This window comes from Dunckerocampus dactyliophorus, chromosome 12 (genome assembly GCF_027744805.1).
Source record: "Dunckerocampus dactyliophorus isolate RoL2022-P2 chromosome 12, RoL_Ddac_1.1, whole genome shotgun sequence".
NCBI lineage: Eukaryota > Metazoa > Chordata > Actinopteri > Syngnathiformes > Syngnathidae > Dunckerocampus > Dunckerocampus dactyliophorus.
In genome coordinates, this window is record NC_072830.1 from 7,635,492 (window position 1) to 7,652,709 (window position 17,218).

A 17,218-nucleotide genomic window follows, 5' to 3' on the forward strand; every position below is an offset into this window, starting at 1 on the left:
GGTCACCCGGATGACCATTCTGCTTCAATTTTACTGGATGTTCATTGATGAGATTCAACGCCGTGATGACATTGCGGATCACAAGGGTAATGATCATGACATAATCACAGTGATATACATTTAGTAGACTCCCATTCAGGGACTGCAGAGAGCGCATCCTGTATGCTGAACTCAGCCTTGAATGTTGGTTTATTCAATTAAAGACGGCTCATCTTATGTTTATTGAGAGGTTTATACATGCAAAGCAACAGGTGGGGCCAAGAGCTTTTCTTCCTGTCACTCAATGATCAGGAGGGGAAGTCTCCCCAAGGATGTCAAAGGAAAGCTGCACTTTTTTGGGAATTTTACCCATCATCCACAATCCTTATGTGAAACATGAACACATATTTATTCCCCTTTTCTGTGCGTGCTAATGAGAGAACGAGAGTTCGTATGAGCCAGCTAACTTTGCACGCTATGGGAGGTACCTATTTCAACTCTCAAGCCGTCTAAAAACACCTCTAACAAGGTTTTTATCATTTTATATCCATTCTGTGGTCATGCATTAAGAAGTACATTGATGATAACGTGTAATACTTACAGTATTTTGTATTTTGATGATTTAAAACATGACCGAAACTTTTTCCCAAGGCGCACCAATTTGACGTAGCCCGTAGGAGCTACTTCCGTCAACAGCAGCAAAGAAAGAGCATCGACACTTACAATGCCCGCTCTCATTGGGATGGGAAAGTTAGAATATAATTTTATAGTAAAACATGACAGAAATCAGTGTTAAAAATAACGTTCAAAATACAAAACTTTCTCATGCATTTTAACACATCCAATTCAGAGACGAATTATATTGTAAAATTGTTGTTTTTGCTTAAAAATGCACACATTTAGTTGTATTCACTGTTAAAAAAAATGATATGGCTCTCACGGAAATACATTTTAAAATATGTGGCTCTTTTAGCCAAAAAGGTTCCCAACCCCTGCCCTAATCAGTGCCTGTGGCTGTCTAATTAAATCTCTCCACATTATCCGCCTACAAGAGGGGAGCTCATTTGTTGAGAGGCTTGATATTGGCTTTCTTACCGATACTGTCCAACGCTTCATTGCTGATACCAACCGATACCGATATTGGCAGCAGCTCTTCCCGCAAGCTAACGTCAGGTCACATCTGGTGTCATGAATGATTATGCTTCTTTTACCGTAGGGGTTTGTTTATTGGCCGGGAGAACATTCAAAAATATAATTTAACAAGACTAAAAAAAAAAAAATAATAAAAAAAAAACATTGAAAAATAAGCAATAACTTCTCGAAAATAAAGTCAAAAAGTTGTAATCTAATGAGAAAAAGTGATCATTTTACAAGAATAACATCATATAATGAGGAAAAACAACGTCATCCGGTAGCATAAAGTTGAAATATTAAAGAAAAAATAAGATATATTTTTCAAAGAAAGTTTAAATTTAACAGCTTTAATGTTACGAGAATAAAGTAATACTATTAAGAGAAAAAAAAAAAGTCATATTCTAACAGAAAAGGAGCAATTTTCCGAGAATAAACTTGTGAAAAATGTCATTTTAGTAAAAAATACGCTTTTTTAAAAAAGTGGTAAGATTATGAGAAAAAAAAAATAAAGAAATGTTTAATTCTGGGGAAAAGGTTAGAATTTACTGTGGGAATATAATCAAAATATTATGCGAATATGTCTTGTGATTGGCTGGCGACCAGGCCAGGGTGTACTGTGCCTCTTGCCCAAAGTCAGCTGGGATAGGCTCCAGCATACCCCTGCGAGCCAAGTGAGGACAAGCGGTATCGAACACGGATGGATATTATGCAAATAAAGTCATAATAATACGAGAGGAAAATTTAGGAAGATTATTTAACAAGAAATTTGAAACATTTGGAAAATGTGGGAGAGAGATCTAAGTACTAATACGCTTTACAAAATATCAAAGTGGCCCTTGCATCCTTTCATTTTTCAGTATGTGGCCCTTGCTGGAAAAAGCTTGGACACCCCTGTTTTATTGTGATGCCACAGGATGCATAAACACCCAAAATAAGACATGGAGAAAACTTATTAAAAAAAAGAATCAGGGCCAATACTGAACTAAAATAACATGTTCTCCTACTACCAACAAGTAAAACAGGTTAGTCTTCATAAACTCACAAAAATGAAATAAGTTACGAGGCTAAGGATACAATTTGGAAAGCTGCACATTTCGATGTGACACAAACATCCGTATAAGAACAAAGTAAAGCATGAAACTCTGGACTAATACAATCAGTGCATGCGACTCCACATGATTCTTCCTGAAACGCTTTATTCGCCCCTCACAGCACTTTACAGTCTTTGCAAACTGCATATGTACAATCAGAACGCGCAAATTGGGAATCATTTCAGACTGCAGGCATGGCGACGTCACCACTCACGCGGCTGTATCATTAACAGTCGAAAAACTGATACCGATATGAACTCCTTCTCATTTGTAATTTAAAAGCAAAAGCAAACCAACAGAAAAACATAATCTAATGTCTTCTTTTCCTCGCCGCTCATAAAATCAGAAATGTTGTCAGTATAACAAAAATCGTCCTTGCACACGTGGTGACTGATGATACATTTGGAATGCGGGTTTATGCAGTAAGGCGACATTTTTCCCTCGAAAACGTCTGAAAAAGACTGGTTGGTTGTCTTATCGTTACAGATTTACACATGCAAGCCGACAGGTTGGCGCAGGACGACTTCTTCCAAGCGTGTCAAGAGATTTCCTTCCTGTCATTCCCACACGCCAGTGTTTCCGACATTGTTAGCAAGTTAAGAAACAACAGAAGACTTGCGATACTAATTTGAAGATAATGGTGATCAATGACGCAGTCATCACCATTTGTTGAAAGCATGATTTGAAATATTTATATTCAGTTGTACTGTATTTCATGCAGGGTTGTCGCCTACCCGAGTCAATATCAAATAAAATACAGCGGGTTGCCCACTCTCAAAGGTCTTAAAAGCCAATAAATATGGTGTCTGACCAAATAATACGTCTTATATTTTTAACATAGTGCGAGATGTCAATGTAGCCCATTAGATCCAATTTCGTTGCTTTCTCTTTGGGTTTTTTGTGACACTTTCCCTGAAAGAAGGCTCATTCCCAACACGGAACGTTAAAATAAGAAACATTCCAGCATCACTGAACGGATCCTGCTCAACTTTAATTTGTCCAATCATGTAATCTGCGCCTGTGGCTGTCTAATTAAATCTCTCTACATTATCCGTCTCCAAAAGGGAGGCTCATTTGCATTTTAGGCGGAAAGCAAACCAAACAAACATCATCTAATGTCTCCCCCCGCCCCCCACCCCTCATATAAAAGACATGACTAAAATGGTCCTTGTGCACGCGGTGATAGACGATGATGATGATGATGTACACATATAGTGTTGGCACGTAGGAACATTGATCTTAGTAGTCAGCGAAATTTCAAGAGTCGTAATGTGGTACCCAAACCAAACAATGTAAAATAGGCCCATTAAGGAGTAATGAATCCATTAACAGGGAATGGATTTGTCTTGAGGCTGGATCAATGATATGTGTGCGCGTTTGTGTGCATGTGCGTGTGCGTGTGCGTGCGTGTGTGTAAGCAAACACACACGTGAGGCATGGCCTAATGATTTATAGCTTTCACCTAGAACATGTTTCACACAATGTAATCACAAGGGAATGGAAACAGGTGACTGGTGCATGAAAGCAAACAGACACACACGCACACACACACACACACACACACACACAGACACGCTGATGAACGTCCACCAACTGTCACATCCTGTTTATGATTCACGCCGAGCACATCGTGCACACAAACACTTCAAGCCTCCGTCTTGTACGCTCGCGCTGCAACTAAGAATTAATTTGGAGCCGCTTTGTTTGCAGCCACAATCATCATCACAAAAGGAAACGTGCGCCAAATCATGCATATTTATGACACTGATTGCTATTTTCTGAGGGCCTACTTCACTTTCAAAGAGGGTATAGGCAGAATTGGGAGAAATGCTTTGCTTTTTTGTTTGTTTCCACTGCTGCATGCTGTTGATTTGTCCCATTCTAATCACCCAAACCTGTGAATGGAGGCCAATGGCGGCAGACGGAGCACGCCATCGCTTGCCTCAGCCGCTTGAATAGCTGAGCAGACGTATATCATTGAGATGCTGCATGCAACATTTGAGTCGCTTTTTTTTATTTATTTATTTTTTTATAAATGTATACAGCTGTCACTTTTCCTTTCAGCGTGTACATCTTCAACTAGATGTACCATTACTCTTTTATGGCGCCGTGCCTTGCCTGTCAGTCTATGGAGGCAGGAGCGATAAAAAGGACAGCTGCGCTTCTCTTTATTTCTAGAAATTGTCATCCGGCTCAATACAAGGCGCTCGATCTGCAGCATAGAATATTTTGGGTGAGCTATCTTCTCCAGGCAGGGAGCAATTTCACCTTATGTAAGACCTTGTATGGTTTTGATGAGTTCATAAAGGAAATATCCCTTGCAATTTTTTGTGATGTAACTTTCAACTGGTCTCTTGTTCCTTCTATATTTCCTTACTAAATAAATAAGATTGAAGATTTTTTTTTTTAAATCAATTAACTCATTAAATCCCAGCCATTTTTCAAAAGACAACCCTTTCAGTACCGGCTGTTTTAGCTGATATTGACTGATCTTTCAAGGCACACAGAATACCGTGTTCTATGGCAATATAAACATGGAGCCTACCAAAAGAAAGGTTAGTAGACCCATCAGAAAAAAAAAAAAAAAAAATCTACCTTTTTCCGTTCTTTAGTAATCAGCAGTAGAACATACTGTAGGTAAGTTTCAGTTCCCGGCTAGAAAAACGTAAAAACGAGCTTTTTCTGAAAAGATTTCAAGCATAATTACCAATTTGACAGGGAATTTTTGGCTTTTGTGACAGATCAAATATCAACAAATAACATAAACAAGGGCGGGACCCTAGACATACAGATTACATTTGTAAATGCATAAAACATAGTTGTAATTTTATAGGAATAAGTTAAAAATATTATAAGCCATCCATCCACTTTATTTTTTTTATTTCAAAATGTAGGGTTTTTCTTGGCTTTTCTTTCGCAAAATGTGGCAAATGATGACTTTAATCTCAAAATCTAGGATTTTTGTGTTCCTAAAGGTGGCCCACGTACGCCATCATTTAACTGATCCTGATCACCAGAAGCAGATCTGCACTAATTTTGCACTATTTTTTAATAGAACTTCCATGCATGTCATCATGCTTGTCATTATGCATGGAGTAGTCATAGCTGACGAGCACCACTAATTAGCCAACTTCAAATACTAACTATGCGCCCGCTGAGTGGCGTGCCATGCTGTGTCGAGAGTGTTGACAGATTCAATTTCATCTCAAATTTGAAGCAATTTCATTAATAAACAATGTGTTAAATGGTCTGGGTATTCATTCCAATGCTGTTTATGGATATTCTCGCTCATAATGGCATTGCTCCAAATGGTTGCAGATGTTTATTCCTGCAATCAATCAATCAATCAAGGCCAAATCGGCATAAATCCTTGATGAATGGCGACAAAGCGGTCAGATAACTAAATTAAGCAAGTATTGCAAGCAGATGAATTGTAGGGTGTCATCTCGTCAATAGGAGTGGAGTTTTGATTGTGATTTTGAAGCTTCTCTGTCAAATATTAGACAGATTTAGGTCAAGCATAATGAGGGAGGCAGTGATGAGTATTTGATTTATTAATACACATGTGGTGTCATGACTGATATAGCGGAACATCTAACTCGAATGCCCCTCGATTAGAATGCAATTTTGTGGACAAATACATCCCGAGACTTTGTTGGGTCTCATGACCACTATGGATGACGCCAAAAAGAAGTACTCCAGAAAATCACGTGTTTTGTCTTCATGCTTCCTAAATGTTTCATTTCGTTGAATTTAATTGCACCACGTTTTAGACTTAAGTTACAAATGTGGAAAAGAGTTATGCATGAAGATGCAGCAGCACCCCCTCTTTCCCAAAAGCGTGGGAGTCATTATTGAAGTTTTATTTCATTGTATTGTGTCACGTGGGATGAGAATCAGCACCTCCAAGTCCGAGTCCAGGGTTCTCGTTCGGAAAAGGGTGGAGTGCCATCTTCAGGTCGGGGATGAGATCCTGCCCCAAGTGGAGGAGTTTAAGTACCTTGGGGTCTTGTTCACGAGTGAGGGAAGGATTGAACGCGAGATCGACAGGCGGCAGTGATGTGGACTCTGCATTGGTCCATTGTGGTGAAGAGGGAGCTGAGTCGAGCTACGTTCCTACTCGCACCTGTGGTCATGAAGTTTGGGTAGCGACGGAAAGGACAAGATCGTGGGTACAAGCGGCCCAAATGAGTTTTCTCCGTAGGGTGACTCGTCTCTCCCTTAGAGATAAGGTGAGAAGCACTGTCATCCCGGAGTAACTCGGGTCCAACCGCTGCTGCTCCGCATTGAGAGAAGCCAGATGAGGTGGCTTGGGCATCTGGTCAGGATGCCTCCTGGACGCATCTTTGGGGAGGAATTCAGGGCACGTCCGACCAGTAGAAGGCCTCGGGGAAGACCCAGGACACGTTGGAGAGACTACGCCTCTCAACTGACCTGTGAACACCTCGGGATCCGCCAGAAGGAGGTCGACAAAGTAGCTGGGGAGGGGGAAGTCTGGGCTTCCCTGCTTAAGCTGCTGCCCCTACGACCTGACCTTGGATAAGCGGAGGAAGATGGATGGATGGCTGTATCACGTGTCTTTTTAGACTTAAGAGTTATAAATGTTTAAAAGAGTAATGCATCAAGATGAACCTCCTTTAGCAACACTCTCTCTTCACTGTTCCATAGGCAAGTGAGTAATTATTTAATTTAGTTTTATTTAATTGTATTGTATTATGTGTCTTGATAGACATGTATAAGTTATAAATGTGGAAGCATCACGATGAATCACGATGAATCTCCTTCAGCAAAACTCCCTTGCCACTTTTCTAAAGGCCCGTGACTCATTATTTTATTTTATTATATCGCATGTCACCGCATTGGTGGCCTACTGGTTAGCATGTTGGCCACATAGTCAGGAGATCGGGAAGATCTGTGTTTGATTCCCCGTTTGGGCATCTCTGTGTGGGCTTTGCAAGTTCTCCCCGTGGGTGCGGTGCGTTCGGCTTCCCATATTCCAAAAAATATGCATATGCAGGTTAATTGGAGACTCTAAATTGTCCATAGGAATGAATGGGAGTGTGAATGGTTGTTTGTCTATATGTGCCCTGCGATTGGCCCAAAGTCAGCTGGAATAGGCTCCAGCATACCCTTGCAACCCTAGTGAGGACAAGCGGCATAGAAAATGGATGGGTGGATGGTATCACATGTATTTTTATACTTGTATAACTTACAAAAGTGTAAAATAGTTATGCATCAAATTTAATCTCCTTCAGCAACACTGTCTCCACAGTGAGTCATTATTTATATTTTTATTGCATTATAGGATACCACATGCCTCTTTAAGCAAAAAACTTAAAACTTGACTTGGATTGTTACTTGTTTGTAGTTAATGAAGCGTTGCCGCTTCTATTATGATGGCGACAGCTTGACCCAAAAACAAATTATTTAATTCATAGTAATTCCTCTGGAATTTAGCTCGGAATGACTGCTCACGTAGTCAAATCAACAAACGTAGGCCGACAAAACATAATTGTTCCTTACCTGAGAGGTCCCTGCCAACTCCGAGTGCCAGGCCATCTTTGATCCACAGTACAACACCATGGTAACCAGGGATGGAGCATGGTAAGGTCACAGGTTGGCCAGCCACTACCACTAAGTCCTGTGGCTGCTGAGAAAACATGGCCTCTGCACCTGTAGGAACGATTAAAGAAGAGAGAACAGTTTAAGCATTTTAACATTTCAATACAAATAGGAGAAAACCAAGCAGTTTATTTCCCCCCCCCAAATGCTTGCTGTCGGTAACTGAGGCGTGCGGCATGAAGGGTGTAAAATGAATGGGAAGTGCACCATATGCCGATTTCTACCAAATGTCAACCAGCCACTTGTCAGATGCATGTTCAACCAAGTCTAAAGGGAGAGCTACAAATGTCTTCTATTCCTATTCACCATGCAAAGATACACGCATCCAAGGTGTCAGCGTGATGTCAGCGCTGAAGTTACAGGCTCAGAGACAGCTGTTCCCGCTCAGATTGGTTCATTTATGAAGGATGTCCTCATACCGCCGGGCTGGGCTTCTGTGCATGCTGCAGATAACACCATCTCGTGCTCTAGAGCGGCATACATTAACTCTCGCAGCTCGCAGCCGCGTACTCCGGCAGCGCAACTGCTATTAGCCGCACTCCTCTGCTGCGTATTCAGGCGGAAAGTGGTGTGCACTGAACTCCATTAGAGGCAAAGGTGTGTGTTAATGGAGACCAGTGTGGTGGAGAAGGGTAGAGGGGATGGAAGGGTGGCGGTGTTATAGACAAGCTGCCTATCAAAACAATGCCTCCCCATTCACACACGATGAGATACTACAGTATAGAGCAGACATCGGCAAATTACGGCCCATGGGCCATATACAGCCCGTTAAGCTTTTTAATCTGGCCCGCCGGCAAAAGGATTTGCAATGCTATTTTGAAATTACCATAACTCTTGAACTATCAAAATTATTCCAGTGGTTTCTATGCAACTGTGCTTTCTAGTCATATACGGGTCATTACGGTAATCATAGGGACTGCGTCGCAGCATCTCCAGGAAGACGAGGCTTTGATAGGAAGCAGAGTGGGCGGGGGTCTGTGTGAAGAGCATCTTGAGAAAAGTGATATGCTATATTTTCTGGGTGTGTTTCACCGTATTGTTTGACGCAGTTTTGCAAAACATGTCGAGGCGGTTGTCTGGGAAATAAGCAAGAAGGGATGTTCACATACTCCTGATAGTCAATGTTTTATATATGTTTATAGTTCATATTATAAATCACACATTCTTTATTCATGTACATTTGGGGTGTTTTAACCTTAAAACCTTTCAACATTCTGAATTTTGGAAAGCAACCTTCAAGCAAATGCAGCAAATTGTATAACATTTTTACAGCTAAAATATGTCAAAGAATTCCAGGTGGACTGGTACAATTCTAAGTGTAATGTAGGGGCCTATGATTTCCGGAATCGCGGAATTGGCCAATAAAAACGGAATTTACTGTTAAAGGCGGAATCTTGCAGGAATTGACATAATGTGAATGAAATGGTGTCATCGTGAGGAGAAGGAAGGTTCGTGTGGGGAAGTATTAACTCGGTGGACCGCTCAGTCGTTGCGATCGAACACTAAACCTCCATCTTACGGAGCATGAATGGAAGTTAGCGGGGTTAGCTTAGTTTAGCATGTTGTTGGCTAGTGTGGTTGTGTGTGTGCGACTCGGGCTGGATGAGTATATTTTCACCACGTTGTGTTTTACCGCTTTCATGTAAGGAGCGTTTCACAATGATCAGTGACGACGTGCACGTTATCAGTGAAAAAAGACGAGAAGCACGTGTATTCTTGTACCCAGCTCGTCTTACGTCTTACGTCATTCTCAACACGCACAGAACACACTTCCGGCCTTCAAAACAAGAGCGCAGTTTGCCCCATGTCGTCTAACTAAGTAAACAAAATAAGAAATATCTTACATACGCTGTTGGAATTGCATCTGTGACTACATCTTCCTTTATCACAAGCACGGCCATTACAGTTTGTTGAAGATTTTGTAGCAATGTGTGCAGAGGCTGGGATCTCATTAGAAAAGTTAGCCAGGCTACATCCATTTCTCAATGACTGGGCAAAATTGTCCATTGATGTATTGCATAAATAAATAAGGATTTTTGCAGTTAATTAACGGACATGATCTAACCCTATCTATCTTAAAGCACACATGCTGTGCTGGTAAAAATAAGTGTACAATGTAAAAAATGGAATTCTAAACTATTAAAACAGAAAAAAACGTAATTTGGGAAAAAATAAAACGGATTTCATAGAGCCCTGGTTATGTTGTTATGTTATGTCATGTTATGTACATATACATGTTACCATGGATACCACTAAGTCCCAGAATACACCACAGCTGCCTCTGCATAGCTGGCCCCGCTCCTTTGTTGGAAGTACCTGAAAGGAACACAAAGCCTTTGGCGAGGTGCTCCATTGTAAAAGTTTAACTTTGCATAATATCGCTAGTTTATCTCTCTATTCAGTTAACCAGAGTTTCCTACAGTCACGGGTGCGTGGTCTACAAAAATAAATAACCGCTGGGATAATTTACAGTACCTATTTTAATATTTTGTCTTATTGAGTGTCTTACATTTCTTTACCTGAGGTTTCATTAACGAAAGAGTTCATTGTATATTGTAAACAAAAACTACTACCCTAAGGTTACATGTAAAGTTTATTTATTGCATTCACCCTGCCGTGAAGATGTGAAAGTGTGTTATTGTGTTATTTTGTAGACTTGAAACCTCAATAACCCTCTCCCTGTTATGTGCAACACAAACACATGCCTATGCAAACAGGCACGATCCTCCTAATAAGCTTCAACGGGTCTGCATGCATGCACGTTGTTTTCAAAATAAAAAAAGATGAAAGCAGAAAACACTGGTAGTGAATTACTATAATAAGATGAAAACAAAAGACATCACAGAACCAAACAAGTGTTTTTATGTCTTGCGCCTTTATCTTTTTGTATGTAATACGCTTTATTTGGAATCATAGTAAATTGCTTTATCATAGTGCAGACCAGGAATTGGCTTTGTTGTCCCGTCTTTAAAACCTTTCAAAGGGATAGACAAAAAGTTTTCACATTGATTCATGTACTCGGGCCATTCGAGGCGCTTGTCATGCCTACGATGCAGCTATAGAAAATACACTGTGCTATACCTCGGCGCTATTGTGCCTTTTATCGTACTGTATACGTGTGTGCTTCATGTATGATGGCAAAGTGAGATGCATTATAACTATTCCCTGTGCCCTTCAAACCTCAACAGCTTTGTTCATGAGCAACTTGCCTTGCAGCCAGTCAGCATATAGCGAGCTTTAGAGGAGGAATTATGAGCACTATCTTGTACTTGATCACTGTTGGCTTTTGTGCTTTAGCTGATTTAGAGAAATCTTGCCACTGGCAGCACATTTGCCTTAGAATCACCCCATTCTGAATAAGCATGACCTCTCCAGTTCTGTATGTTTGAAAAGGTGTCCACACAGACACGCATTTGGCAAGACAATATGCTGATGCTCAAAGTGCACTCGAGGCACCCCACTAGAACATTCTCCATCGCCTTGTTTATTAAGTTGTATCCAAAAAGAGACTGAGGGTAACCAAAAAAATAGGGCGCAGCAGCAAAGTGGAGACTATGGAGTAAAATATTGCAGCGTCCTTAACAACGGGGTAAATGTAGTTTTGTCTTGTATCTGGAACGCCAGTAATCTGTCATTGGCACTGAGCTGGACAGCCTGACATCCATCATAGACAACCAGCATCATCCAATGCACAGCATCATCTCCCGACAGAAGAGCAGTTTCAGTGGCAGATTACTATCACTGCCCTGCTCCACCGAAAGACTGAGCAGATCATTCGTCCCCCAAAACATGAATTTCTCTTGGAGATTCATGCAGTATCTATCTATCTTTTAAATTGAATGTTGAAAACCTGTTTAAAAACCTGTTTAGAACCTTTTAAATGTGTTTTTTAACAATATTAGAGAACTCTAGACATAAAATAACACCCCTATAGTCATCTTTACCCTCGTATTACCTAATATCGTGGACATAATAAGAGAAAATGAGACATAAGACATAATATGTATTGCAATTGATGTAAAACAGATGGGAGGTAGGAATAAATAAGCTTTGCTTCTTCCTACTCCCTTTGGACATTTGGAACTGTGAATTGTAATATACGATGCATTCCAATGTAATTTGTATGCATGTTCAAATACATAAAACCATTACCATAATATAGACTCACATGTTAGTATTGGGAGAGTTGCTTGTTGTTTTCTAACATCCTGTTCTGTACTTCCTGCAATGGCTATTGTCTCATCAATGTAACATTACTGACACCTAGTGACCAGTGAACAGCATATATTAATTCATATATTTTTGAAAAAGCTGTGATATTCAAACCATGAAGTGGCAAGGGATTACTGTACTGCTGAGCAAATGAAAGCGTTTTTGGAGCAATTAATTGACAATTGAGGGAGACAGTTTCCCAATGACCTTTTAGGGTTTATCGAGGCAAATTTAAAGCCAAATTTAGTTGTCTTTGCTCCATCCCTCTGGAACAGGGTAACATTTTCATGATGACAGCAAGTTGTACTTTTTTGCTAAATATAAGATTACACTATATTGCTTAGAAAAAAGGTCTGAAAAAGTCTCATATTCGGGGTGAAGAGATTTATATACATCCAGTTTTACGTCACTCATTTCCTGTCAAGCACGATGGATAATGCCCACTTCACACCATGGATGCACAAGATATTTTCAAGGCAAACAAACAAAGCCTGATTATGAATTCATTAACAGCCTCCCAGCTTCTTAATTGACACCAACTGCAGAGGAGGGGGTCAAGATCCATATTCATAGCACTTTATGAAGCACCCTAATGGGGTTTATTCAAGAGTTTGTTCACAAAATAAATTGTGAATGGCGCTCAGCGGAGCACAGGCCTCCACTGTAAGACAAACACTACTGAGACGGATCAGCACTACATTGAACAAGTTAAGTACCCACCGCTTACATATGCCTGCATGTAGTCATACCCTAAGTTGCCTTGGCGGCCCCACAGCCGCATCTTTCTTTGGCACTCACATTTGATGAGTGCCTCCTTAGCCCATGTCCTGTCCGTCCACCAACTTTAAGACAAATAGGTTCAGAATGTTTTGTGTAATTCAGCAGAATAACAAAGCAAACGACAACTTAGAGCAGACCTCTGCCAAGGCTGAACAATTCCAATTTGGATCAGCACCAAATTGAACACCTGAATCGATACCCGCATAATGCCCGAGCCCTTGCCCCCACCCCTAAGCAAAGTTTTCTAAAAACTGGTTCAGTAGAAAGTGCAATGACATAACTACCTTGGGAAGGTTACAAAGAACCAAGCTCAGGCCTGCCAATTTGCAATTGGGTTTTGATTACAAGTGGTGTCACAGAGTGAATGTCTGTGCCCATAGACCGCCCGCAGGGAGGGGAGGGAGCGGATTAGTGACACTATCAGATAAATGTTTTCCTCAGCAATTTGGATTTGCCAAATCATGCATTGTGCTTTGTCATATCCTTGATAGGAGCTTATCCGCCATCATCAGACACCCACATTTCCCCAAGATAGCTGCAGGTGTTGACAAGCATCCCCCCCACCTTTAAAATCAAAAAGAGGGTCAAGGTCAGAAGAGCTAACTTCTTGTTGCGACTTTGTATTCAAAAGTGGCTGTGATGTAACTGCGGATTAAATCTTGGAAGATTAGAACAAGATGCTGCAAACAATCAGACAGCAGGAGGTCGACACAGTCATTATGTATCAGATTTAATACTAGAGTGTTGATGAGCGTTATTATCAGGAGGCGGGAAAAAAAACATTTTCACAAAGTTTTTCTAGAATTATGATTATTCAAACATTCACACAAGGATTCATACCAGTCAGATAGATGGGAAGAAAGGAAATGTCTAGCACCCATTTGAACAGAACTTCACCATATTTCATCGATAGGGAATAGCTAGTCTGGGTGTCTTTTTCTCGGCCCTTTCATTCCTATACTTAGACAGACCAAGGCCAGTTGGTATCACTTGCACTCAGTATGCTTTGCCCACCACTCTGTAAACACCGACTCATATAAGAGCACATGAGCTTTTTTTTCCTTTGCTCCAAAGTCAAATCTCTATGCCCTTGATGAAATGAAGTCTAAAAAAAAAACAGGTTGTCTTATATTTGGGATTTGGTGGTAAATGAAGCACTGTTATCAAATATACTGTAATATATTTTTACAATGCAATCTGCAAGTTGTTATTTTTAGGGATGTCCCGGTCTGATGTTGAGATCTGATATTGGTTTGATATCAGCAAAAAAACAATACAAAAACAATATCGGATCATATCGGCCTGCATATATTGGCACTCCAGGGCGATTCTAGAGTCCGGCCCAGCACGTCTATCCAGGAGCAACTGGATAGAGCCCATGTGATCACAACAACAGCGTTTGCTAGTGTGCTAACAAAGTAGCAAGGAGCACAAGTGATGTCAGCCGTGTGACACTAAACTGATGTTGCAACTGAGCACAAAACTTGTAATGCACAAGTTTCCCGTGTTGGCCAAGAACTGGGGAAGTTTAATACGACAAACCTCAATGCGCATATGAAGTGGCATCACACGGGACGGCAAATTGTCATAAGCTATAACAGAAAAGAGAGAGCCCCTGTCGATGGTGAGTCGGGTTTAAATGCTTGAATGAGCACCTCGAACCTCAATATTAATAAACAGAATATATTCATAGTTAGAGCAGAGAAAACCTGCTTGACTTTTTCAATTTGTCTTTTAACATTATTAGAGCCCTGTAAAGATGAAATAAGACCCTATAGTCACTTTTGCACTCCTATTATTCTTTGTTTACATCACATTGCGCAGGCTACGGGATCACTGCAGGTTTGGTTTGGTTTGGTTTAATTTAATTTGAATATGCATGCAGGTTACAATGGAAAACATCTCATGAATCAATTCACAGCTCCACACAGTTCCAAAACGAGTAGGAAGACGCAAAGCTTATTTAATCCTACCCCCCATCCGTTGCACATCTTGTGCAGTACATATTATTCACTTCCTGTATTCCATATAATATTATTCCATATAATAATCAGTGTAATAACAAATAAATAATACTAAATAAAAAACAAGCATCACAGAACAATAATAATAGTAATCAATATGGTAATAAATAAATAAGATGAAGACAAGCATAGTAAAGCAAGTTCTAAACTTAACAAAGTGTTTCGGACTGGAGAAGAAGGACAAAGGACGCCAAAAACTTACCACTTTCACATGGAATGAGAGGAGAACCTTTTTTCATTCACTCTCGGCCATGGCATGTCGGCTGGCTCAGTAGCCAGTCTCCATGCAGTGTGAAAAGTAATATACTCTAATGTCATGTCTTATAACATTACATATGCCTCGTGACCAGAACACTACATATAACTTTTCTTCCAATATTTTTTAAACTAATAATAGGCCATAGTCAACCACGAACCAGCGACCATTTATTATTATTTTTTTTGTTTTACAACACGATATACTGAGAGAGCAATATAGTGAGGGACGACTACTGTACATTGTTCTCTGTTTGTGTAATATCACTTGATCAAGCCTTTTCTCACATCCCACATGACTATGCATGATCCATGATATCAGATCGATATCAAGGCTGCATATCATGCCAATATTGAAGGCTGCAATAGTGGTATCGCATCACAAGTGAAAAAGGTGTGTCGGAACAACCCTAGTTATTTTACTAATATTGAAAACATGATTGTCAATGATTTTGTCTTTTTTTTCAAAAACAGATCTTACAAATCTTGGGTCTTTTTATACCAATACAGTAGAGTAGATCCCCGCTATTTGCAGGGGTTACATTCCCAAGTTCCCTCGCGAATGTTAACAAATCTCAATTAATGGACGCACCCGTTGTTAGACAGTGCCCACTGCTGGATTCATAGCTGCACCACTCGTTTTCCCCTGCGGATAGAACCACCCGACTGTAATGATTTCTTCTCTTTAGCCTTTCGTCCTGGTTCTTTGTAGTCAATAATCGGACAATTTTGAATTTTAAGAGTTTCAAGTTGTATTAAAAACAAGACAAATATGTTTGGTCAGAGCGCTGGACTCTCATTATCAATGCGGAAGATCGAGGAAAGAGCCCAGAATGAAAGTACACAGAGTACCTGTATATACAGCACTTTCCGCACCTCTCTAAGCCTGTGCGCCCGGAAAGCGAAAGCCAAGTCTGTGTGAAAGTGAGAGGTGTGAGTGAGAACAATGTATCTATTGTGTGTCTCCCAGTCATATCTTAAGTGTTGCACAACTCTGATTGTGCTAGGTGAGTGTGAGTGTGCTGAAGACCCCTATGAGAAGTTATTAGACTGACTGTTAGAGTGACTGAGCTATTACACTGTATAATATCTAACACAGCCACTTTCTATTTCAGTTACCGTGAAGAAAAAAATGGGAATAGGCGTGCATCTACCTACACTCCCTGCAGATGAGGTTAAATATTTAGTTGGCAGATGAAAGTCCAGTATAGCCAATGGAAGGATCTGATCCCGGGGTCAACATTGCTTGGGTTAGTCCTGGTGGTGAGATATTTCTTAAACGAGACACACCCCACTCATGTGATTTTTCAGTCAAACATTCCAAAGTGGATGCAATTAAATGTTTGCATCGAGCAAAGCCAGGCCAAACGGCCGCTCAGTTCTTCCAAACTGGCCCCAGTCTGTGAGCAGGCCCATATTCACAACGCAGGCCGGCACTTTGCATCGTCTGTTGTTGTCGTTTCACTTCAGATAATTTGTTTACCATCGCACTGGCTGGCACATTTTCACATACTCTGAGGCTATTTTCTCCTCAAGGCTAACTGACCCCAAATTCATCGCTTGGTCAATCCATCAGGCCTGGAAATTATTGTTATGGTCTCTCACAGACACACACACACACACACACACACACACGCATCCAAGCCACTTCAGAGAGCATAATCAGCATGCTGTCTGTGCGCCATGTGGCCACACAACACTAAAGCTTAGCCCAAGATAATTATCACAAACTATTATCCCTCTGGCCCTTTTGGAGTTAGGGCTTTAGAATGAATTGACGTTGGACACTTGTGACTATCATTTACATGATGGCACCACTTGGTTGTTTTCTGCTGTGTATTTTAAATAGAAGTCCTATAGAAATAAACAGCAGGGCAGGAGGATTAATCTGTTAAAAAACAAAAAAAAAAACATCATTATCTTTCTCAGCAGGGGAACTCAGGAGGTCCATTTGTTTAAACCACAAAATATACCTCTCACAGGGAACTAATAAGCATACTTCCCTATGAGACAGACTATTATTTCATATGTCGCCTTTCCTTTTCCCAACCTTTTCTTCTTCTCCGCTGTAGCGGAAATAGGCTATTCTTGTCCTGTCTTGTCTCCAGACAGTGATCACTC

General features: G+C 40.6%; 1 protein-coding gene across 11 annotated transcripts in view; it reads right to left on the reverse strand.

Annotated features, from left to right (window-relative positions):
- The window catches only part of kirrel3b (kirre like nephrin family adhesion molecule 3b), a 242,843-nt gene that overhangs the window by 93,489 nt on the left and 132,136 nt on the right, over positions 1-17,218 (reverse strand). For all 11 annotated transcript variants that reach the window (XM_054793825.1, XM_054793821.1, XM_054793827.1 and 8 more), the window contains exon 3: positions 7,728-7,877. In XM_054793825.1, coding sequence (XP_054649800.1) covers positions 7,728-7,877 — 150 coding nt within the window. The remainder of the gene's footprint in view (positions 1-7,727; positions 7,878-17,218) is intronic.